This window comes from Podarcis melisellensis (genome assembly GCF_964234715.1).
Source record: "Podarcis melisellensis genome assembly, chromosome: 5".
Classification (NCBI taxonomy): Eukaryota; Metazoa; Chordata; class Lepidosauria; order Squamata; family Lacertidae; genus Podarcis; species Podarcis melisellensis.
In genome coordinates this window covers 8,986,619-9,011,968 of record NC_138537.1, presented here as the reverse complement: position 1 = coordinate 9,011,968, position 25,350 = coordinate 8,986,619, and the positions used below count along the sequence as shown (strand labels likewise).

The 25,350-nt window shown below is 47.3% G+C and overlaps 2 protein-coding genes across 2 annotated transcripts in view; both read right to left on the bottom strand.

The window, feature by feature from the left end:
• Positions 1–2,361: 2,361 nt before the first annotated feature.
• HRG (histidine rich glycoprotein) lies at positions 2,362–15,375 on the bottom strand. Its single transcript, XM_081911112.1, has 7 exons — positions 15,035–15,375; positions 12,943–13,053; positions 12,100–12,187; positions 9,868–10,034; positions 7,837–7,950; positions 4,540–4,635; positions 2,362–3,242 (listed from the first exon to the last, which is right to left on the bottom strand). Exons 1-7 carry the CDS (start codon positions 15,236–15,238, stop codon positions 2,451–2,453), a joined length of 1,572 nt encoding a protein of 523 aa, XP_081767238.1. The 5' UTR covers positions 15,239–15,375; the 3' UTR covers positions 2,362–2,450.
• Positions 15,376–23,276: 7,901 nt separating this feature from the next.
• Positions 23,277–25,350, bottom strand: part of FETUB (fetuin B) — a 9,768-nt gene continuing 7,694 nt past the window's right edge. Inside the window, exons 6-7 of the mRNA XM_081912525.1 lie at positions 24,905–24,917; positions 23,277–24,426 (exon numbers count right to left, since the gene is read on the bottom strand). Of these exons, the coding sequence (XP_081768651.1) occupies positions 23,860–24,426; positions 24,905–24,917 (580 nt within the window). The 3' untranslated portion in view covers positions 23,277–23,859. The remainder of the gene's footprint in view (positions 24,427–24,904; positions 24,918–25,350) is intronic.

Sequence of the window (25,350 nt, the reverse complement as noted above, 5' to 3'; positions counted from 1 at the left end):
CAAACAACCTTTTGGGTTTATCCAAACATCTGCTGTTTTCTTTTTAAAGAGGCAGCCCTGCACTGTGATGACACCACGTTTGTTCACCTGCCGCTCTGGTTACAGGGCGAACCTCAGGATGTTAGGGTCAGAACAAAGATTACCAGCTCTAGGTCATGTTTTGTACGCCCTAGAACATTCTGCAGTCTTATGGTGAATATGCCGATTTCAAAACTTAGATGCGTACAGAGAAAGCTGAGGTGGAACCTCAGGAAAACAAACCAAGAGGCCATGTTCCAGCCCCCAAAGGGGACCTTTCCCCCTCTGTAACACCATCCTTCAGAGAATGCAAGTTTGCCAAGGAGGTGAGAACCAAGAAAATGACTTAGGGAAGAGATGCAGGTCCCTGGCTGAATAGGCAGCCATTGTGGGATGCTTTCCCTTAGATACACACCTGGTACCTGTTTACCTTGGCATTTGCTTATTTATTTCACTAAAATTTGAAGGCCGATTGATTGCAACAAAACTTCTGAGTGGTTTATAATATTACAATGATCAATAAAACCAGTTTGTTTAAAATGATTAAAAAACAAACAAAACTAAAAGCATTTAAAGATAATTGAAATTAACAGCAAAAGAGATTAAAACACCTCTCCACGTAGGCCGACAATGTTTCAAGCAGGTGCCAAAAAGAGTAAAGGGGAAGGCACCTGCCTGTTTTCAATCGGCAGAGAGTTCCAAAGTGTAGATGCTGCTGCAGTAAAGTACGGATTATTTAAAATTGCAGAATGAATATTTGCACCTGTAACAGTGCCAATTCTTCAGATCAAAGCAGTTGCACGGGCCTATATGGGTAAGGCAATCTCACAAGTAAACTGATCCCCAAATGTGAAGGGCTGTATATACGAAGAAGCAATAGTAGCAACTTGTTGCAGAAGACAGAATTGGAATTCAAGATAAGCTTAACAGATTGGAGAACTGGGCCCAAACTAACAGAATGAATTTCAATAGGGACAAATGTAAGGTTCTGCACTTAGGCAAGATAAAGCCACCAGCACAAACACAAGAAGGGAGACACCTGGCTTGCCAGCAGTACATGTGAAAAGGATCTGGGGATCTTAGTAGAACACAAACTTAACATGAGTCAACAGTGTGATGCAGCGGCAAAAAAAAAGAGAGAAAACCTTAGGCTATTCTAGGCTGCATCAACAGAAGTATAGTGTCCCAATCAAGGAAAGTCATAGTAATGCTCTTTTCTGCCTTGGCCAGACCCCACCTAGAATACTGTGTCCAGTTGTGGGCACCGCAATTTAAGAAGGATATTGATAAGCTGGAATGGGCGCAAAGGAGGGCAACCAAGATGATAAAAGGTCTGGAAGCCAAGGCTTATGAGGAACTGTCAGGGAACTGCCATTGGAGCTAGAGGTGGAGGGAAGGCTCCAGAGGGATGCCGGAGAGGGTCCCAGTAGGGAGAGAGGCAGCCCATCTGCTGGGGAAGGAAATCAGCGTAACACCAGTGGAGAAGGGGAGCAGATGGGGGAATCGGAGAGGAGACTCCAGGACTCTTCACCGGAGACCAGCGAGGAGACCACAGGTCCTCCGCTGCCCACACCCTCCCTGTGCAGAAGACTTCCGCGCAGGGAGAGTAGGAGGAGACTTGGCGTCAAAGAACTTCTTTGCTGGAAGAAGTTCAAGAAACGCCCACTGACGGATTCTGCCAGCGACTGAGACAGCCACAAAATGAAGGGCTGTCCAGACAGAAAGGGTTCAACCAGGTAACCTAGCCAGGAGTGGTGGCAACTTACGCACGAGCAACCCCTAGAACCATTACAGGAACAGTTGAAGTTGCTGGGTATGTTTGGCCTGGATAAGAGGAGACTGAGAGGAGATATGATAGCCATCTTCAAATATCTAAAGGGTTGTCATATGGAAGATGGAGTGAGCCGTCCTGGATTCTGCACTCATCATCTCCCCCCACCCTTCTTCATGTGCCTCTTCCACATGAGGTTCAGAGAGTGGCAACACGAGAACGGGCCTTCTGTGTAGTGGCTCCCCATCTATGAAATGCTCTCCCCAGGGAGGTTCGCCTGGTGCCTTCATTATATTTTTTTAGGTGCCAGACGAAAATGTTCCTCTTCAGCCAGACTTTTGGCTGGTTAAATGTGTCTGTGGGAAGAGTGTGTGTGTTGTGCTGTTTCGTTTTATTTATTCTCACGTTTTCATCCTGTATTTTATTCTGTGAACTGCCCTGAGATCTTATGATGAAGGCTGATATATAAATTTAATAAAACCAACAAACCAAACATAGGTTTTCTGCTTGAGACATACCTTAGGAAGGCTCTTTCCACAAATGCTCATTCCCTCTCAGAATAAAAGAAACTGTTTTGTGTATAGAGATGTTTTATTTTTCACTATTGAAGGCTGTGGAGCTATGTAGTTACAGAAACACTTCGGCTTAATGGGAATGTGTTTCATTGTGGATACAAAGACAAAAGGCCCGGCCGCTCATACTTGGGCTTCCCTGGGCATGATTTTGATTCTGAATCAGGTTCTGGGAATGGCTGCAGCGCTGGTTTCTGGCGAAGTCCTTTGCCGCACAAAGGCGGCCCCCTGTGGCCTCCCTGCTGACTGTCTGGGCCACCAAAGAAATCTGCCCCAGGAACTTGGAGGACATTGCTTGGACTCGCAACTGGGATGTAGTAGACCGACCCGGCTTTGCTGCCGTGGAAAGGGTGGTGGTCTTCAAAGGAACTGTGCTCTTCAGAGGATCCTCCTCCTCTTCTCCCAGCTGACCTCATACGACACCTGGGGCCGTGACAGCGCTTGTGGTGGTCGCTATGCCTACGAACCCGCTGATTTGGGGGAGATGTGGGACGATCGTCGGGGACATCAGGAGGGGGAGGAGGATGGCAGAGAGGCCCATGTGGTGGCCCTGGAGGAGGTGGGGGACCGTTAAGAGGGGGGAAATGGTGTGGTCCGCCAGGGGGTGGAGGAGGGTAGCAAGGTCCTGGAGGAGGGGGAAAGTCAGGATATTCTTCAGAGCAATTGTGGTCACCTCTGGGCCCTGCATGCCCGTGATGCCCATGATGCCCATGCCCATGCCTGTGATGCCCATGATGTTTGTGATGCCCATGGTGAGGTCCGAAGCTGTGACGGTGATGATGGTGACAAGGACCATGGTGGTGGTGGTCATGGTTGTGATGGCGCCCATGCGGCGGGTGCCTGCATGTGTGCCTGCACACATGGCAACCTTTTCCTGTATCCTGGAGCGCAGCCACCAGGTGTGCATGCAGCACACATGAGAACGGGAAGCAAAAGGAGAAAAGAAAGAAAGAAAGAAAGAAAGAAAGAAAGAAAGAAAGAAAGAAAGAAAGAAAGAAAGAAAGAAAAGGAGTTAGCTTACGAACCTTTCACAATTTTCATTGCACCAGCGAATGCACCCAACTCTTTTTTTTTTTTGCCTTGGGTGTAGATTGTCAGCCCTTGGACTTTGGGCTGCTATCGCGCTCACCATGAAACAGCAGCCTCCCATTCGTCCTCTCCAAAAGTTGCTGAATGTTTTTTCACAAAGTTGTTGAGTTCTGCTGAGTTTTTTGTTTTTGTTTTGCAAAATCTCCAATTAATGTGAGCCACATTAGCAGCTTGTACTTCCTATTCACTGAAACTCTAGAGACCAAAAGAAAGCACAGTATAGGAACCTCTTTGGTGCTCTCTGCTGGGTGGAATAAAAATTTGCTATTGCCACTTCTGAACGGAAGTACAGTGGAACATTGGTTTTCGAACGTCTCGGCTGCTGAATGATTCAGAAGCTGAACACCGAAAACCTGGAAGTGAATTCTTCTGTTTTCGAACTGCCTCGGATGTGAAACGGCCTCCGCCGTGCGTTCTTCCATTTTCACCATTCGATTTGCTGACAGCCCTTTGATTTTCGGTTTTCGAACATTTTGGAAGTCAAATGGACTTCTGGAACGGATTAGGTTCGAAAACAAAAGTTCCACTGTAAATGCAGTGCACCTAAATTTTCTGCCACCACCTGGTGGATTGGTTTATGCTGCACAGATGGTGTCCTTGAATGTTCCCCCCTTCAATGTTCTGCTTCCCCAAAAAACCTGCAGCGGCTGTGTGTGCATGCTGTGTAACATGCTTACCTTAATTGCACACCGTCACACAACTGCCATCAGCACGCAGTTCATTGTGCGTCCACAGTGCGAGCACGGCACATGGCGCATGACATCAGCCCGTCCTGTGGCGTGCTGACGTCACTTGCGCATGTTGCAGGCACCGGCCCCCTCAACTATGGAGGCAAGGTGGTGCGCTTGTTTCTGTCGATGCTGCCTGCTTCTGTCTTTGCCTTAAATCAGGCTTCCTCAACCTCGGCCCTCCAGATGTTTTGAGACTACAATTCCCAGCATCCCTGACCACTGGTCCTGCTAGCTAGGGAACATGGGAGTTGTAGGCCAAAAACATCTGGAGGGCTGAGGTTGAGGAAGCCTGACTCAAAGGTAGGTGGGAAGGCCACTCCCTTTAGCCACGGAGCAGGGGGCAGGGGAATAGACTTACTTGAATATCGTAGATTTCGCAGGACTCTATTTCAATCACACTGGGATCTTTTGCATCCGACTCCTTAACGGCTTTTCCTCTGCAGAGTCCTTTGTGCTGCGGAGAAGGAGGAAATGTCAGTGTGAATCTGTGCCCCTGCACTGGATGGTGCTGTAGATTCTTTTGTGTGTCAAGGCACCCGAGCCACAAAGTTCCCAGAAGAACAATAAAACACAATGACACGGCGTAGTTTGGTTTATAGGTTCAAATAGGCCACAACTCCATTGGTTACAGATGTGAGCAGTTTGGCTTAGGCATTGGGGTGAAGTCAGGCTACATCTTGACTCCTGCCCATCTGTAGAGAGTCCATGGAAAGGTAAACCACTGATAGGGGGTGTCCTATGACTTACACCTATGATAGAGGTGTCAGGAGCTTGTCCTACACTCGAGTAGGACCCTGGCAGAGAAACATGCCCGACTGGCATGTTCTCTCCCTCCTGGTCGATCGTTCGGGAGCTTCATAAGCTTTCTTCAGCCCAAACATCACAGCGACCAATGCCAACAGACACCGGCACATTTAGGGATCCGCAGAGTCTTTGCAGCTTGTGTAACAGACCTCAGCAACTCAGCATTTTGGCTAATCTACTTTATTTACATATAAACACACACGGAGCACTGCAACATGGCTCCCTTTCTCTCTAGCATCAGACAGCAAAGGGAAAAAGAACAAAGGACAATAGTCCCACGTCACGGAACACAGTAACACAAACATCCTGTCTCCATCACTTCCCACTCTGTGGAGTCAAAACATATACCGTCATGTGATAGACAAAAATCCCATGACTGCAACCATGGAGGAGGAATTCTAACAAGAGGCAGCACCCCAAGGGGTCCCTGTAGGAGCTTCGGACAGCATGTCACACTCCAGATCCCTTTAACAGGATACCCTTACTGAGGAGGGGCAGGCGAAGGCTACAAGCTTGATGGGAAGTTTTGCTTCTGCACATGACTCTGGCAAACCGTTCTAAGCTGAAGCATTTCTTCCTCACCCTAGAATGTTCAGTTCACATTGAGTTCATGAAAACATTGTACCCTGACCTGTTCTTAATGCATGATTGATCACATCTACGGAACGTGATAGTTATGTTAGTTTAAGTCTTGCTATATCATTCACTAGTAATAGTTTAATAAGGAGGTTTTCACGCCTGTCCAATTCTGTGTTCCCTTTCCCAACCTTTAATCTATTGATGATTAATGCTTATATGCAACCTTTGCATTGTATTTGTGTTAACCAATCAGCAGCAAGCACATATGTGGCAATGCTGTAATATTCAATAAAAGGGACTCCCCGAGACGTGCTCGGCAGATGTCTCCTATATGACACTTGCCATTCGTCTGTCGCTTATTTCAACCCAACACAAGCTCCCCTCCAACCAAAGGCTCACCCAATGCCTACTGCCACTTGAGCCCAAGATCCAGGGAAGGGGGTGAGAAAGAGGGTGCTGGCTGGCTGCTCCAGCATTACATTACTTGTGGCACACCCACCCTGCCAGCTGATTGGGGCTGTCTCACAGCACTGCTGACGCGGCCAGCTGTGACGTAGGGGAAAAGATGGTGCTGCAGATTCTTTTCCAGGGGCGTAAGAAGAGACTGCTGGGTCAGGCAAAAGGCCCAGGTAGACAAGCATCCTGTTCTCACACTGGCTGACCAGATGCCCCTGAGATGCTCACAGGCAGGACCTGAGCACCACAGCAACTCTTCCCCTTGGCGATCCCAGCTGCCAGTATTAGGACCCACACTGTCTCCAACAGTTATGGTAGCACATGGCTGGTAGCCATTGATACCAAACAGAGAGACCTAAGCTTTGCTTCTAAAGGTGCAATCCTGTTATCCCTAAGAAAGCCAGGGCCCCAACAGCCCTTGGCAAGGGAGGGAGGTTAAAAAAAAGTCAACATGCATATATTTTGAAAGAAAATGCATTTAGAGATGTAGTTTGAAAGGAAACCATTTAAAGACAGTGAGATGTTGTGCTGGCCACCAGGCAATGGCTTTTTCCACCTGCCTTGCCCATCCCTCCAGCTCTAAGAGCCTTCAGTATGGAGTTGTTGCCACAGACATTGAGAGTTTGTGTCCTTTGATGAACAGAGTGGAAGACTGTGAGTCATGGGGGTGTGTGAACTCAACAGCGCTTAGTTTGTTTTTGGTTGTTGGTTTGTTAATGTTGCTAATATTGTTTTGTGCAGTGCTCTTTTTCTAGAAAAAGAGGTGCCAGAACTCACCACGAACAACTCCCTTGTTCTCTTAGAATGGCAATGGCGCCCACCTGAGAGGTGCCAGAACTGAGTTCTGGTGAGTTCTGGCTGGGAAAAAAAAGCCCTGGTTTTGTGGATTACGAGTGCTGTAACGCTTTGTAGTTTCTTGTCGTTCTGCAGTTTAACTTATTTCTTAGTCGTTTTGTTAACAGTGTTTTATAGAAGATTGTTCTACTGAAGATTTGTAATTGTTTTACTGATGATTTGTTTGTTATTCTGCATGATTTACACTGTAATTGTTTTGTTTTTTATTTTTATACATTTATTTCCATTTTATACATTTATTTGACAAAGTAATAATCATAAACAAATAAGAATAAAAATGTGCACAACACCACTGAGACCATTCCATTGTAACTATCCAACCTCCCAAAATTTCAACACCTCTTGCGATGGTTTTACCCCTTTCCGTTTTAACAGTACAAATTCTACAGACACCCTCCATATCTCCTCAAAATCATTTCTCCTGCATATTCCCTGTCTTACCCTAATGGCACATGTGAATTAATCATTCATAGCTATATCCCACACCTCTTTATACCATTCTTCCATTTTATATTCTGCTTGCCCCTTCCACTTCCTAGCCATCGTAATTCGTGCAGCTGTCAATAAATTTATGAGCAAGAGTTACGCTGTAATTGTGATGACATTTAAATCAGCCTGGGGGAACTTTAGGCCTGTGGGCAAAATGTGGACCTCAAGACCTCTCCACCAGGCCCTTGGGGCTCTCACTAGGCCACACCCTCTCCCCAGGCCACACCCCCTGCCTCTGCACCCTCCTCAAGTGCTGGATTGCATCCTTGAACTCTGATAATGCCTCCTGCTTGCCTGGATAGGCAGTGAAGAGCTGTGAGTGTGTGTCTAGAAACCTCTCATATTTCCCCTCAAGATTTAGCTTCTAGCGTTAGCTAATCCACAGCCTGTCAAACTGGGGCTGCTGGGAGTTGTAGTTCAAAACACCCAGAAAGCGCCACATTGCAGAGGTTATGCTAGACTCTTCGCTTACCGCAGTTCTGTCAGGGAGAAATTCACATGCCGAGATATTCTTTGCAAGACTGGCTCTCGGGCACGAGGTTTCTTTGATGGTAAACTCAACAACGTACGCCGTACGATCAGCCACCTGCAGGGGAAAGGCCAGGCAAGAGCCCAAATAATAATAATAATAATAATAATAATAATAATAATAATAATAATAATATTTATGCCCTGCCCATCTGGCTAGGTTTCCCCAGCCACTCTGGGCAGCTTCCAACAGAACACTAAAATACAGTAACCTATTAAACATTAACAGCTTCCCTAAACCGGGCTGCCTCCAGATGTCTTTTAAAAGTTTGGTAGTTATTTTTCTCTTTGACATCTGGTGGGAGGGCGTTCTACAGGGCGGGTGCCACCACCGAGAAGGCCCTCTGCCTGGTTCCCTGTAACTTGGCTTCTTGCAGTGAGGGAAACGCCAGAAGGCCCTCAGTGCTGGACCTCAGTGTCCGGGCAGAACGATGAAGGTGGCACAGCCATTTGAAATGCCAAGGCACACCTTTCCTATTTGCGTTGGGCCCCTGGTAGCTACACGGCAAATTTAAACCAGCTGAATTTCATTAATTACCAAAAATTATATATCACATGATTGTAAAAAAACAATAACAACCCCAAATCACTGCCCCTCTAAAAGGTTTACAAATATATAAATTAAAACATTAAAATCGTAGATTAAAAACAGTCGGAAGCAGGTATTTAAAAATAGTCAAAATATGATTAAAACATAAAACGAAACACTTCTAACTTCTTTGTGGGCTTCCCTAAACAAAAGTGATTGAAGCAGGCGCTGAACAGTGTGCATTTGTGGTGCCTTTGTTGTTGGCATCTGACAATGGAGTATGCCTCCGGGGGTGAAGTCAAACTGCTGCAGAATCACAGCGCCTGCTGTGGCTGCAAAGACCCATAACTTGGAATGGCTGCCTCCTGTGTTGTTTTTGTTGCATTAGAAGCACTGCAACAATCTCTCCAGGCCACAAGCCTGGGCAGTGTGTCTGGAGGTCTTGGGCTGCCCAGACAAGAAGACCCCTCTCTCGGACTCACTGATGTGGTCCAAAGGAAAGCACCAGCTTGGCCACAGGAGTTGTCAGTAGGGGGCGTAAAGGGCGCCATCCAACCGTCTTAGGGACTCCACTCCAGATTTGTGTAGGCTTTACTCCTTGTGGCCTTTCTTCCTCCCGAAGATTTCCTGCAAGGTATGGATTTTTCCTTGGGTTTACTCCCAGAGCCTGCCAGATGTCAATAGGCACTGAGCTCCAGAATGCAGGTGCCACCACACTAAAGAAATCCATTTCTTTTCCATGCGGAACAAGCATTACGTGGCACCTTTGTAACGGTGCCAGTTCTGCACTGTCAAATTAACTGAATAGACATGGTTTGCCCCAGTGAACTCTGAGAATGTACTTGCCAAGCATTGTGGGCCTTTGACACCATCCTAATAGTACACAAAAGAGCACATGGCCTCTTTCCTAGCAAAGAAATGGGCATAGCTGTCAACTTACAGATTTGAAAATAAGGGGCCAGCAGCCTCGAAAATAAGGGATCAGCAGCCAAAATAAGGGATTTTAGTCAACCAGCAGCCAAACGAAACCTCAAGCGGTGGTTCCCACAGCGCAGCAACCTGGCAAAGGGGATGCAGCAAGGAAAACCACAGGGAAGCGCTGAGCAAAGGCGAGTCCCCAGGCAACACAGCCGATTTGATCAGCACAGGGCATGCAAGCTCCACCCCCCAGTTGTTCTCAGACTCCTTATTGGGTGAGCAATGCAGCCAAACAACACAGTTGGAGCCTCCCTCGTCCCTGGCCGACAGGGAGGGAGGGAGAGGAGCTGCTTCCTTTGAAACCCGGGAAATTTACGGGACATCATCAATCCGGGACAGCAGCGGGAAATGGCGCTGGGATAAGGGAGTTTCCTGCTAAATAAGGGACGGTTGACCGCTATGAATGGGAGATGGGGAAAGCTTCACTTGTATGCAGCAATTTAAGTTCCAGGGCAGACTGATACATACCGCACTGAAAACTTTTTTTATTTCCTCCACCTTGTAATAATTCGTCTGGTTGCTGTCCTGATTGTATTGCTCCAAGACCCCATTGGCGTACTTCATGTGCTCTTCAGCGGCTTCTATGACTGTTACCCTCACTGGACAATCCTTGCACTCATATAGTTCAGGTGGAACTGAGAAAAGTGAGCAGTTATCAGCATTGTATTTTTGTTGCCTGGGATTATAATTAACATGCAGGGTGAAGTCATTGATTTATAGCACGTCCAATGTCCCAGTGTCGTCCTTTAATCCCTGACTTCCCTCACCCTGTATCTTCCTCTGTATCAAATCCCGATTCTCTTCAGCAGTGGATTCTCTCTCTTCAGGTGAATTACCTGCCCGTGTTTTTAAAGATATTGCATTTATACCTTTAAAAGTTAAGACGGTGCTTTTTTAAAATTAAACCTGAAAAATGGTCCTGAAAAGTAGGTTTCTGACATCACAAATCCCTACCCAATCACCAAAGTCTGCTGCCAGCACCTGTTGAAAAGTAGGGGGGGGGGAGGTTTCTACTGGGATCAGCTTGGGCGAAATGATAATTCATATGATGACAATTAAGGGCTGTGGTTCAGTGGCAGACCATCTGGATTGCATGGAAAAGGCCCAGGTTCAATCCCTAATAATAATAACAACAACAACTATTATTATTATTATTATTATTATTATTATTATTATTATTATTATTATTATTAATCATTTATACCCCACCCACTCTGGGCTGCTCCCAACAGAATATTAAAAACAGGATAAAACATCAAACATCAAAAACTTCCCTAAACAGGGCTGCCTTCTAAAAGTCATATAGTTGTTTATTTCCTTGTTATATGATGGGAGGGCATTCCACAAGGCTGGTGCCACGACTGAGAAGGCCCTCTGCCTGGTTCCCTGTAACCTCGCAGTGAGGGAGCTGCCAGAAGGCCCTTGGAGCTGGACCTAAGTGTCCGGTTTGAACAATGGGGGTGGAGACGCTCCTTCAGGTATACTGGGACAAGGCCGTTTAGGGCTTTAAGGGTCAGCACTAACACTTTGAATTGTGCTCGGAAACGTACTGGGAGCCAATGTAGGTCTTTCAGGACTGGTATTATGTGGTCTTGGCGGCCACTCCCAGACACCAGTCTAGCTGCCGCATTCTGGATTAGCTGTAGTTTCTGGGTCATCTTCAAAGGTAGCTAGCATCTCTAGGTAGGGCTATAGGGCCACTGCGAGTCCTTTTAGACTAAACCACCTGCTTTTGTGTCTGGAATGTAGCCTTGTCTACAAAGGCTAAGACTCACATCTAGTGTTCCATTTCTCCCCCTCTGGCACCCACCCATCCCTGGCACCCATGTGCCCCTTAGGAGGTTTTTCCACAGGCAATGGACTCAAAATGGTTCCCAGCCCTGGTATTCTGAGCAAGATGGACCCAATGATCTGACTCGTTATAAGGCAGCTTCCCCTGTAATGCTGTCTTGAGAGCAGTACATGTGAAAAGGATCTAGGAGTCTTGGTTGACCACAAACTTGACATGAGCCAACAGTGTGACACGGCAGCTAAAAAAGCCAATGCAATTCTGGGCTGCATCAATAGGAGTATGGCATCTAGAACAAGGGAAGTAATAGTGCCACTGTATTCTGCTCTGGTCAGACCTCACCTGGAGTACTGTGTCCAGTTCTGGGCACCACAGTTCAAGAAGGACACTGACAAACTGGAACGTGTCCAGAGGAGGGCAACAAAATGGTCAAAGGCCTGGAAACGATGCCCTATGAGGAACGGCTAAGGGAGCTGGGCATGTTTAGCCTGGAGAAGAGGAGGTTCAGGGGTGATATGATAGCCATGTTCAAATATATAAAAGGATGTCACATAGAGGAGGGAGAAAGGTTGTTTTCTGCTGCTCCAGAGAAGCGGACACGGAGCAAAGATTCCAAACTACAAGAAAGAAGATTCCACCTAAACATTAGGAAGAACTTCCTGACAGTAAGAGTTGTTCGACAGTGGAATTTGCTGCCAAGGAGTGTGGTGGAGTCTCCTTCTTTGGAGGTTTTTAAGCAGAGGCTTGACAACCATATGTCAGGAGTGCTCTGATGGTGTTTCCTGCTTGGCAGGGGGTTGGACTCGATGGCCCTTGTGGTCTCTTCCAACTCTATGATTCTAGGATTCTATGATCTTTTTGTCTGTATCCTGCGTGAGTTCACAGACACTTTATTTGGAAGCTATGAATACCTGGGCTCATAGTGCAGTTGTATCTATGCAGTTTCTCTTCCTCAAGGAACCGGTTTATTTGCACAACAGCTTTACATCGCCCAAAGTCCTGGAGAAGGCAAAAGACAGACATCTGTCAGAAGCTCTGATACAAGCACCCACCTTTTCCAAAAGCCACAAGGGATGTTTCCTCCCTGCTCTGACGGTTACTGTAGTTTTCTTAAGCTGTGTACACATTAATGACTTAAAACGCTGGAAGTCTGTTTCCGCTGCTGCGATTCAAGTCACATCTTTACCTTTTTGTACACATCAACAAGGGGCTTAGAATGTCTTCACCTGATGCGCATTACCTGATTTGTGTCCTTGCACCTGCAACCCCCGCAAACTCCTGTTGCCTGAAGCTGTCCTCTGCGCATGTGCAGTCATTTGTGCATGTGCGGTGGCTGTCTCAAATGTGCACATCTCAGCTTAACTATGGCATACGTTTTCAAGCTGGATGGAAGCCGGTTTGAGGGAAAATGAACCAAGCCGTAGCATTTCTCAAGGGCCCACAGAATACATAGAGATTGTGGCTAATGACATGCACGCTCAGCTTCAAACGCCAGTGGTGGGCGTGTGCCAGAGCTACAGTACATATCCTTAGTCACAAAAACATTGATATCCATAGAGCGGGCATAGGCAAACTCAGCGCTCCAGATGTTTTGGGACTACAACTCCCATCATCCCTGGCCACTGGTCCTGTTAGCTAGGGATCATGGGAATTGTAGAGCAAAAACATCTGGAGGGCCGAGTTTGCCTATGCCTGCCACAGAGTATCGGCAGTATCTGTGATCTGCCGGAAGGAGTAGAGATGTTGTTACTTACTGTATAGCCGTAGAACGGCCTGTTTCCACAAGATGACCAGTTTTTCCGAGATAATACAGAGCATTCTGTTTCCAGCACATCCAGAGTTAAGTACAAGATGGAATCATTTCCCTGAAAGGGGAGGAAATGCAACAAAATCCAATGCATTTCTGCAGGAGATATTTTGGCAGTATCCAGCTACCCCCCCACCCCACCCCCAATTCTGTGCAATCCAACAGGTTTTTTTTAGTAATTCCCCCTGCGATTGGTGTGGCCTAGTTGTTAGTGTTAGACTTGGACCTGGGAGGCCAGAGTTCAAATGCTGCAGCCGTGAAGCTCACCTTGGCCAGTCGTCCTCTCTCTCAGCCTAACCTGCCTTGCCAGTTGCTGTGGGAATTAAATGAAGGCGGGATGTCACCTTAAGCTGCTTGGCAGAAAGGCGGAATATATATGCAGTAATAAATTAGGCTTGCGGATAGCTTCCTGGAGCCTGGAGAGCGAGAGGTGTCGGTGCGCACCTCTCGCTCTCCAGGCTTCAGCGAAAGCCTGCATTCGCCCCATAGGACGCACACACATTTCCCCTTCATTTTTGGAGGGGAAAAAGTGCGTCCTATAGGGCGAAAAATACAGTATATATTTTTATTAGTTTTTACATATATTTTCCAAACAGAACATCTCATCTCATCTCATCTTATACAACATTTTGGCTATTTTAGCCTGAGGCTTCCATCAACCACGTCTAATGATTTCCAAACCTCATCTTTTAATCTTACATTTGTTATCCTAAATATTACTTTTAATAATCCATAACTTAAAATCCATTCTCATAAATCTTTTCTGCAATATTTCATATAGTTCTCCTTACAAAACTTCTCGTGAGAGTCATGTGGTTTGATCTTGGAGCAACCAGCTGTGTGCTCTTTACAAGCTGAGCTTCTCAGGTAGACTGGAGGGGGACAAAGGCTTGATTACCTAAAAAGGTAAAGGTAAAGGTACCCCTGCCCGTACGGGCCAGTCTTGACAGACTCTGGGGTTGTGCGCCCATCTCACTTAAGAGGCCAGGGGCCAGCGCTGTCCGGAGACACTTCCGGGTCACGTGGCCAGCGTGACATCGCTGTTCTGGTGAGCCAGAGCCGCACACGGAAACGCCGTTTACCTTCCCGCTGGTAAGCGGTCCCTATTTATCTACTTGCACCCGGAGGTGCTTTCGAACTGCTAGGTTGGCAGGCGCTGGGACCGAGCAGCGGGAGCGCACCCCGCCGCAGGGATTCGAACCGCCGACCTTTCAATCGGCAAGTCCTAGGCGCTGAGGCTTTAACCCACAGCGCCACCTGCGTCCCTAGTTCATCCCAAACAGAGCTAAACCTGGCAGGACAGCTTATTCTATGACATTAACCTCTTCATGCATCAATTAGATTTAAGCATGTTGGTTATATGAGGTGGGTTATCCCAACAGCCCCCTCTCTGGCAAATATAACAATTGCACACACAATTAATGAACCACCCAGAGCGCCATTTTGACTCATTCCCAAAATGGTTTTTCTTGGTAGTGACTTGCTCAGAATGTCTGCTATCATTGGTTTGACATTTCTCCAATTCGCCTCACACGTATAGAGGTATTTCACACCAATGTGTTCTTGCATGAAACGTCTCGCTTTGAGACAATTTCAGACAGCTTTGGTTGTCCTCCATGGAGCCTGCTGGCTAGGGAGGATGGGAGTTATAGTCCCAAAAACAGCTGAAGACCCAAATTTGGGATACCCTGGTGTAGACAATGGGCCAGAGGACTCGCTATAAGGCAACTCCATGTACAGTCATACCTTGGGTTGAAGTAGCTTCAGGATAAGTACTTTTGGGTTGTGTGCTCCGGCGACCCGGAAGTAATGGAGCGCGTTACTTCTGGGTTTCGCCGCTCGCGCATGCGCAGTCAAAATGACGTCACGCGCATGCGCGGGAGCGGCAAATCGTGACCCGCGCAGACGTGCGGACACGGGTTGCGTTCGCTTCTGGATGCGAACAGGGCTCTGGAACGGATCCCGTTCGCATCCAGAGGTACCACTGTGTTCCTAAGAGAAAAGCCAGCAAAGGAGTCAGTCAGAGCTGTAGTACTTACTGCATGTTGTATGTGAGCATCGGCAACACGCAAGAGGGTGAAAATATAGCCATCCTTGCGGTGCTTATTGATCAAGTCGAGGGCCACTCCAGCATCCCTTTCTATTCCTGCATCATTGCAGTCTGCAGAAACCATGGCGGCTTGGTTTTCGCCATTAGAGCCCAGCAGCACCGCCATCAGCACGGCAGCTGCCAGAAGCTCCATTTTGGCTGTGGTAGAAACTGGCTTCCTCAGCTCAGCCCTTCTCTGCTCTCCCTTCGGAGTTTACATGTGAAGTGTCCGTCCAGAGATGCGCTCACACACAGGGGGATGCTTAAAGGCGCACCGTTTTATACCGACACAACATCTGCAAAGCTAAAGCTGTTGCCTTGATCCACAGTCAAGGGAGGCAAATAGAAAATGAATCATTAATGGAGTGACAGGAAGCCAAACAGAATGAGATTCAAGTTGGCCAAGTAGCCATGTGTGAAGGAACAAAGGTATGTGGGCTTTGGCTGAAATAAAACGTCCGCAAATAGGGAGGCAGCTGTTTTTGCACAGATGTGATGGTCTCATGAAGAGAGCGCAATTTATCTATTGTATTTAATCACAGAATCTTAGAAGAGACCCCTAAGCGTCATCTAGTGGAAACCCCTGCAATGCAGGAATGTCAACTAAACCATCCTTGCAAGATGGCCATCCAACCTCTGCTTGAAAACCTCCAAGGAAGGAGAGTCCACAACCTCCTGAGGGACTCTTGTTCCACTGTCAATCACCTCTTACTGCCAGAAAGTTCTTCCTGACGTTTAGTTGGAATCTCCTTCCTTGTAACTGGAAGCCATTGGTTGGATCCTACCCTCCAGGGCAGGAGAAAACAAGCATGCTCCCTCTTCCATGTGACAGCCCTTGAGATGTTTGAAGATGGCTATCGTAACTTCAGGATTTATAAACTGTTCTACATTCAAGGGATACCCAAGAGGTGTGCAGAAATGGAAGAACTGGGGGAAGGCGGGGTATAGGCAAACTCGGCCCTCCAGATGGTTTGGGACTACAACTCCCATCATCCCTAGCTAACAGGACCAGTGGTCAGGGATGATGGGAATTGTAGTCTCAAAAAAACATCTGGAGGGCTGAGTTTGCCTATGCCTGGCCTAGAGAGCATCTTTGGGGCTTAAAGATTTTGCAGAAAGGGAGGCTGCTAAAGTGGTTGAATCTGCCGCTTTCTGAAGTTAACGGCTCCAATCAAGTTAATTAAGTATCTCTTTGTAAGACTAAGGTGACTGGAATTGCCATAGAAATGTCTAGCTGGGGATGCTTCAGATCTAGAAGTGGAGCAAAAAGGAGCACTGCTTTCCCTTCTTTTGTGGTTGGAGATTATGCTATCACTGAGTATAAGGCAGGCACTAAAACATTTTTGTTAAGGCAACCTTATCCAGACACATAGATGTTGACATATTTGAATCTTTGTTACGATTTTTTTTCTTATTTTTTTAATAGTAAAAAAGATTATTTTTTTTCTAAACTTCCTTATTTGTTAAAAAAACCCCATATTTTTACTGATAATTGTAATATTTCTTGCTCATTAGACGTTCTAATCCCGTCAAGTGGGATATACATTTTGCTAAGTAATAAATCAAATCAAATAAACAACGGAAATAGGCAGCCTTGCATGGAGCTGGGATGAGTTTGACTTGCTCTTTGTGCTGAATCCAAAACTATGGCTTTTTGAGAGCCCTCTAGAAACCTGAGAGGGGAACAAGATCTATTGGAATGTTACTGCTATAATCCTTTCCATCTCATGAATCTCATATATTCATATATTTGCGGGAGGAGGGTTATTGTTTAGTTTTTATTATGCATTTTGTGTTTTTGTCTTGTATTCTTATGCTGTGAACCATCCCGAGATCTTCAGATAAAAGGCAGTATACAGATTTAATAAATATAATAATAATAATATATCACAAAGACGCCACCATCTTCAGTGACCTTCATTCTAAGGAAGCCATGCCTGAGCTGTGGACTGGCATTTCTGAGTCTCCCACTGCTAGGAAATTGGGGTGCGCATAACAGAGACTTTGGGGGCAGTTGCCTATTGGGCAATGCAGCGCTGCAACAGGCTCACGTGTCCAATGACCAAATTCCTCCCCAGCTTTGCGAAAGGTTCTGTGCTCACACAGCCTGGCTCTCGCTTATCTTGTTTTCTTTGAACCTTTGTATATTGGATTTGGCACCAGTGTCATTTTTAAGAAACTTACTTGCCTATTAGATTCACATGAGAGAAAAGCAGAAGCAGGTTTTGTTGCCAAATCAAAGGCACAATCTTTGCTCTTCTGTATTTGGACCTTGTCACTCTCAGCTTGCGTACACACACACACACACACACACACACACACACACCCTACAAAAGGGATGCCCATTATTTTACAGAGTGGCCTCCATTGCTCATTCAAGGAAGACAGTTGTTCGCAAGTGCCTGCTGGTGCTTCAGTCGGGGACCAGGGTTCATGTGGTACCAACCCTGCCTGCCATCTTTAAATTGCAGAGTGGCTTGATCCGTTTGTCAGATGCTAGTCAAACAAAACCACGAAGGGTGTTAGCCTGGAGAATGCAAAACCTGCTTGGCATCTGTCTGTCTCGGGAGACAATGGAGAAATGCTTCATTGTTGAACTGTTGGAAGGTTTCAACATCTGCTGTAGCTGTAGAGACCGATATGGGAGAGACATGTTTTGTTGCAGCTGGGGCAGATGAAGGTGTGCTGCCGCAGATGCAACATGGCGTTTCTTCTCTCTGCGCTCCTCCCAGTGACCATTCCTCCTCTGGTCACTGCTGTGGATACACAACCTGACTGTCTGTCTCCAGGCACTGCGGCCGTCACGGCAGGGTTGATGTTGGCAGCCTTTGTGCCATGTTTGCAGACATCTCTGTAATGCCCCATCTGCCTGTGGGACTGGTCCCCAAAGCCAGCTCCCCATAGAGCGTGTCCTTGGGGGGAAGCAAAACAGGGGAGGGGACAATAACCTCAACCCTCACTCATCACAGTCCAGCAGAGTGCTCAGGGTTCCCTTACTCTGAGATCAGGGCTATGGGCATACATTGTATAAATGCCTAGACTCTTTGACATCCTTGGCGAAAGTGCATCGTGAGCATGATTCTCCACTGGGGAGAAGGGCATTCATTCCCCACAAAGACGACCCCTGAAAATAAGAAGCCCAAACTTACCCGCAAAAGGACCAACCTCTCGGGACCTGTAAGCGACACGCCTGGGGACGCAGAGTGTGCTTTAAGGGAGCTTATTCTACCTGATCCTATCACTGCACTAAAAATAGCATTCAGGGGCCTTCTGAGTCGAAGAACAAGAAGGAGGGCAGTAGCAGAGGCCCTGCATGATCTTCAGGAGTTTTATCAGCGTGCGGGAGATTACATGGGAGGCTGGCAAGCGTCAGGCTGTTCTTATTCCCTGCGGGTGGGGGAAGGAAGGGCCTACTGGGACTGTGCTCAAGTCAAGGGCCACCCTTGCCTCCTTTTATGTACCATTGCAGCCTGCAGAAACCATGGATCCCTGGCTTTGGGCATCAGAACAGAACAAAGCTGTCAGAAGTGCTAGGAGCTCACCTTACCCCTTCTGTGCTCTGTGAAGACTTTGCACCAAGGAAAGCCCCCACAGAGGCACATGGGTTGATGCTCAGCAGGACACCCACTTGTTTCGTTTATTAAAGAAGAAAAAAGATATAGCATCAGTGTAACTAAGGCAGCTGTCTTGATCCCGGGTTGAGAAATGTAAACAGAAAATGAATGATTTATGCAGACATGGAGCCAGAGCAGAATAGCAAAAGAGGAACATTGGGTTCAAATGGTAGTTGTGTGGGTGTTGTGGGCCCACTGGAGGAATGAAGGTGCGTGGCTGAAATAGCAGGTGTGTGTACAAAGGTAAGGGTTCCCCTGACCGTTAGGTCCAGTCACGGACAACTCTGGGGTTGCGGCGCTCATCTCGCTTTATTGGCGGAGGGAGCCAGCGTACAGCTTCCAGGTCATGTGGCCAGCATGACTAAGCCGCTTCTGGCGAACCAGAGCAGCGCACGGAAACGCCGTTTACCTTCCTATTGGAGCAGTACCTATTTATCTACTTGCACTTTGACGTGCTTTTGAACTCTAGGTTGGCAGGAGCTGGGACTGAGAAATGGGAGCTCACCCCATCGCGGGGATTCGAACTGCCGACCTTCTGATCGGCAAGCCCTAGGCTCAGTGGTCTACACCACAGCGCCACCCGTGTCCCTAGGTGTGTGTATAGTGAAATGCAAAAATGCATATATTAGGGTAAATTATATTGGGCATAAATATGAATATATTCATGAAATGGCCAATGAGTGCATAAGTGGTGTTGAATAGTGGGTAGACATGGAGACGACACAGCGATTTCTCCAAAACAGCTCTTTATTTTGTAAGCTGGAACAGAAAACTGAACGGCAAACAGCTCAGCCGGCCTGCTTTTATAGGCAGCTGGCTATCAACATTGTAGCAACAACAACCCAGGGTTTCCCGCCTAAAATAACTGACGTGGGCCTGAGTGAAAACTATCTACAGTATCCCCCTGCTGGCCCAGGGTGAGAACTTCAGTACATAACAAGTGGTCAGATGACTGACAAGTTCTTCTGCAGTTTGTTTTAAAGTTTTCCCAAATTGTTGTTTTTTTTTAAAAAAAGAAGTGTCTTAAGCATACAAGTCCACTGGTAATCAGCCTTTTGCTGCTTTGAACTGACCTGTAATAGATTCCTTGGTGTGCCTAAAGACTGTTTTTGTATCTTGTTGCTGACAAAGTGGATGCACTGGGCAGAATCTGAAATGCACCCTTTTCCATTTCTCTGTCTCTCAGCGTGTCTGTTTTTAACAGAATCCCATGGCTCTTCTGCTGCTCCATATAAAGGTATTCATCCCTCCTAAACGTTCTATAGTCTCTGGTCAAACAGGGGTTGACCATGCTTCTAAACTCTGAAAATATTTATTTGATTGGATGGTATTGTAGGACAGAAATCAGGTATAGTTCTTACGTAAAATGGGTAAAGTATTGCTCCACACACGGTTTCTGGCCTTGCTCACAATTCCATGGGGGAGGCTTTCCGTAGCCCCTCCGGGGGCTGCGAAAAAGTTCAGGCAGGGGAAAGGGAGGGAATGAGGCACAAACACCATGGCCAGGGCCTTCTCAGTGATGGCTCCAACCTGGGGGAATGCTCTGTCCCATGAGACCAGGGCCCTGCAGGATTTAAATTCCTTCCACACAGCCTGTAAGACAGAGCTATTCCGCCTGGCTTTCAATTTGAACTTAGCCTGATCTTTTATTCCCCTTCCTTCCCTCCCTCTCCCCTTTTTATGAAGATTACCCGCTCTGGGATCTCACAGCTAATTCTCCCCTGGCCTCCTCGCTGGCCCAAATAGGACTACTTTAGCCACCTAGCCCTGGTGATCATCTAATGTTTATTGGATGGATTTCCCCCCTAAATTGATTTTTGATTTTATTGTTATTCACGTTTTGTACCTTATTTTATGCTGTTTTTTGTAGCATCAATTAAGTGTTTTAAATTTGTTAGCTGCCCTGAGCCTGGTTTTCTGAACCAGGAAGGGTGGGATATAAATAAATTATTATTATTATTATTATTATTATTATTATTATTATTAACCCTCCAGATGCTTTCCAGGGGGGTCTGGGAAGTTCACTGTATCCCACAGTGTTGCACAATCCTGTGTCTCCCAATTTGGAAGGCAGAATGGCAGCAATTTGGGAGTGTGCCCCCACCATGGAGGAGACACCATCACATCACCATTATGATTTGTGGAAGGTTCCTCCTCAATCTGGACAATAGGCGTTAATCAAGAGGTGCTCATATGCAAATAGGTTGCAATCAATCAGCTGCCAAAAGAACGGAGACTAAAGGTATTTGAAGGGTTTCCTGAAATTTGAGAATCCCTACCGCAGCCGTGAAAAGAAAGGGGGAGGACAAGGTGCTTTTTTGTGCACTCTGATGGTTTTCTAATGGTCTTTTTTCGCCTCTCCTCCTCTACGTAATGAAGAGACGTGTGTAGTTGCTACTCTGCTAGACAATTTGAAAAAAAAGGGGGGGGGGTTGATTTATGCTTTACAAGGAATTTAATAAGGTTTTGCTATGCCCCCCCGTCCCTGGACATACGATGCAACAGGAGTGGGAAACCCGATTTTAAGAAATTGTGTTAAATTAAAGTAATTTGGTTTGAAATAATTTGGAAAATTAACAAAAATGATTATTTAAAAAAGTATTGCTACACACACACACACCCCTTTTTGCTAGGCAATAAAATGGGAGATGATTTTTGGGCACAGGGCAAAACTCAGTGTGTGTGTGTGTGTGTGTGTGTGTGTGTGTGTGTGTGTGTCTGGCAACCATCAGAGCTGCTCCCATTAGCTGCAGGACACTCCTTTTAATAAAATAAAATAAAATAAAATAAAATATAGAAGTGTCACTGTCACAAGAGGTTCTGGGTTTAGAAAGAGAGAGGTTTTTGCTCTGTGATGGAAGGCAATCTTGGCCTCACCCCTGAAAGCTAAAGCTATGTGTCAGGGAACTGCCATCAGAGCCAGAGGGAGGGGGAGGGCTCCAGAGGGGTTCAGGAGAGCGTCCTGGGAGGGAGAGAAGCAGCCCATCTTCTGGGGAAGGAAATCAGCGTAGCACCAGTGGAGAAGGGGGGCAGATTGGGGAATCAGCGAGGTGGCTCCATGACTCCTCGCCGGAGACCAACGGGGAGAGCACGGGTCCTCCGCTGCCCACACCCTCCCTGCGCAGAAGGTTTCCGCGCAGGGAGAGTAGGCGGTGACTAGGCGTCAAAGAACTTCTTTGCTGAAAGAAGTTCAAGAAACGCCCACTGACGGATTCTGCCAGCGACTGAGACAGCCACGGGTGAGAGGCTGTCCAGACAGAAAGGGTTCACCCAGGTAACCTAGCCAGGTGTGGTGTCGATTTACGCACGAGCAACCCCTAGAACCATTACACTATGCTATATTACAACACAGTACCATTCTGGGCAAAGATGAAAACAAAAAAGGCCGACATGACCATTGGGACAAGCATGAATGGAAGCGCAGATGCTGACCCAATGAGTTTTTCTCTTCCATGCCCCCTATATGAGTTTTACACCCAGAGCCGATACGGACACCAGGTGGACTCAGGCTGCTGCTTCAGGTGGCCATGGCATGGCAGGGCAGCACCTCCCATTTTTCCTCAAGCGGTGAAACAGGATGAGCTCCCCTCTTCACTCCTCCACCTTGAAAATCTTGGGGAGGGATTTCCCCCTTTCATCCTCAGCCACCTCCCCCAGGCTGAAGGTGAAATTTCTCCTGTGAGAATATGTTATGTACTAAGCTTGGATCCTAGAACAATAGGCAAATAGGATCCTAGAAGGGGACGCGGGTGGCACTGTGGGTTAAACCGCAGAGCCTAGGACTTGCCGATCAGAAGGTCGGCGGTTCGAATCCCCGTGGCGGGGTGAGCTCCCGTTGCTCGGTCCCTGCTCCTGCCAACCTAGCAGTTCGAAAGCATGTCAAAGTGCAAGTAGATAAATAGGTACCGCTCCGGCGGGAAGGTAAACGGTGTTTCCATGCACTGCTCTGGTTCGCCAGAAGCGGCTTAGTCATGCTGGCCAAGGACCCGGATGCTGTATGCCGGCTCCATTGGCCAATAAAGCGAGATGAGTGCCACAACCCCAGAGTCGGTCACAACTGGACCTAATGGTCAGGGGTCCCTTTACCTTTACCTTTAGGATCCTAGAATGCAACAACTGATTGGCTTGCAGGAAAAGACCAATCAGGCTCCAGGAGGAAGTTAATCAGCCTATTAGGCTGGTAGGATCCTAGAATGCAACAACTGATTGGCCTGCGGGAAAAGACCAATCAGGTTCCAGGAGGGAAGCAGAATCAGCCAATCAGATGGGACTCATTGTGTAAATAATGTATATAAAAACCTGAGGGTTGGGGGGCAATTCAATCACTGTTTTACAAGCTGCAATAAAGAGCATGAAATCACTACAGGACTCCGAGTATATTTCAGAATATATGTCTCATCTCTCTCACTCTACATGAAAGACACCTCCAGTACCTCCTGGTTTCCTCAGGCTGAACTGCCCCAAACACACACTTCACGGTTACCACCTGGAGGCCTTGAGGTCTAGAGGCCTGCTTTGTTTTTCAAAGCGAAAATGAGAAAGGTCTGGTTTCCAAAACAGCCACTCTAGAGGCAGTAATGTCACACCACTAGTTTATTGAGTATTGTTAAGCTTCCTTGCAGCAGAGAAAACGTCATTCTTCTCACATTCACAAGGACAAGGAGGTCAGGGATGGGCAGAGAAAAGAAAGGAAATACAGAAATCTCTGGCCACCATGTTGTTTAGATTCATGAAAATATCCCACCCCCCGCAGGGACTAAAGAATGCACAGCTGAGCTGTGAACGTTTGGGGCTTTTCAAGTGTTGCTTTTGGGATGCTATAAGACCCAAGATGGGCTCCCTATTCACTGTCAGTCATTCCTTCCCTCTGTGGACTTTGGTCCAAACAGCATGGGGATACTATAAGAGGGAGCTCATTTGGCAAAGCACTTGTGCAAATCACTAACATTAGTACCACAAAGATTCCTCTGGTGCCCTTTGTGACAATTCACTGCACAACCAGTTGTATTTTGTTTTTAATTACCTTTTGTGGTGAGATATTATAATGACCATCTTTTTCTCCTCCTCCCTTCCCTTCCTCATCCAAAACTGCTCCTCTCATGCTGCAAGGATACAGTACCACATGTTGAATAGCTTTTGGGGATTCTACAGTACCCAAACTTTAGGCCTTCTTGGGCTCTGGGGGCAATTTTATCGCAGGCCTTTGGGGCAGCTCGACGCCAGGGATAGTTATTGTGCTGTCTCCTGGACACGTAGCTGAGTTTGAAAACCCAACAGGGAATGCAAAGATGTTTGGCTTAGCCAGTGGTTTGCCCGGAGCACCATATATATCAGGGCGGTTGACTTGAGGGGTTCCTGTTGGGCTCTCTGCCCCGGGGGGAACGGGTTCCCCATCTAATTGTTCAGGTTGAATTTCTGGCAGGGAATGTAGAGATACATGTTCGTTTGAAGGAGGGAGAACAACCACACGGCCTGGTGTTTCTGGCTGGCCTGGTGGACTCTGGTGTTCATGCGAGTGGTTCCCGTGATGTTTGTGGTGGTGGCGGCGATTGCCGTGGCCGTGGCCGCGGCCATGACCGTGACCGTGACTGTGACCATGATCGTGGCCATGGCCGTGTCCGTGCCCTTTCTGGTGATGGAGTTCTTCACTGCTTTTGTGATCTTCGCGGTGTCCTTCCTGCCCAGGTTTAGGTCCAGGTTGTGGATTCTGATCATCCGTATTGAGTGGCTAATAGGGGAAAAAATATTAGAATTGTTCATTCTGAATCACTTTGCAATTTTTTCCCCATCTTTATATACGTATGCATTTATTGGGACTTATCTTCCACCCAAAGCGGGTGGCGCTGTGGTCTAAACCACTGAGCCTCTTGGGCTTGCCGATCGGAAGGTCGGCGGTTCGAATCCGCACAACGGGGTGAGCTCCCGTTGCTCTATTCCAGCTCCTGCCAACCTAGCAGTTTGAAAGCACACCAGTGCAAGTAGATAAATAGGTACTGCTGCAGCAGGAAGGTAAACAGCGTTTCTGTGCACTGCTCTGGTTTCCGTCATGGTGTCCTGTTGTGCCAGAAGCGGTTTGGTCATGCTGGCCACATGACCCGGAAAGCTGTCTTGGTTCTACTGGTTGGCGACCAAGGCTTTCCTCCAGCTTCCCAGAGTGGATGGCACCCAGGGATTGGGCAGTGGGAAAATTCGTGGAACATCCTCACCTGAGAGCCTTCCCTGGCACCAGAGCTGATATCTTTTCAGCACCAGGTGAAAAATACCATTTTGTTCTCCTGGAGGTTTTAAGCTCTGAGCTTTAACACATTCAATTAGGTGTTTTCAAAGGATATTCTTATTGGGGTTTCTGTTGTTGGCTGACTCTACCCAGTTTCATTTTCTGTTTATTCACATGCATCCAGTGGCGTAGCGTGGGTTATCAGCACCCGGGGCATGGCAAAGTAATTTGCGCCCCCTAACCCATGGATTTCCCTAACCCCCAGATGTTGCGCCCGGTGCGGCCGGACCCCCCTGCACCCCCCATGCTACGCCACTGCATGCATCCTGCAAATCAAGTGCTTGAAGTAATATTGTTTTCTCCTGCTATAGAGGGTAGGACCATGGGCATAGCCAAGGGGATGCGGGGCGGGGGCAGCTGCCCTCCCCCAAATCA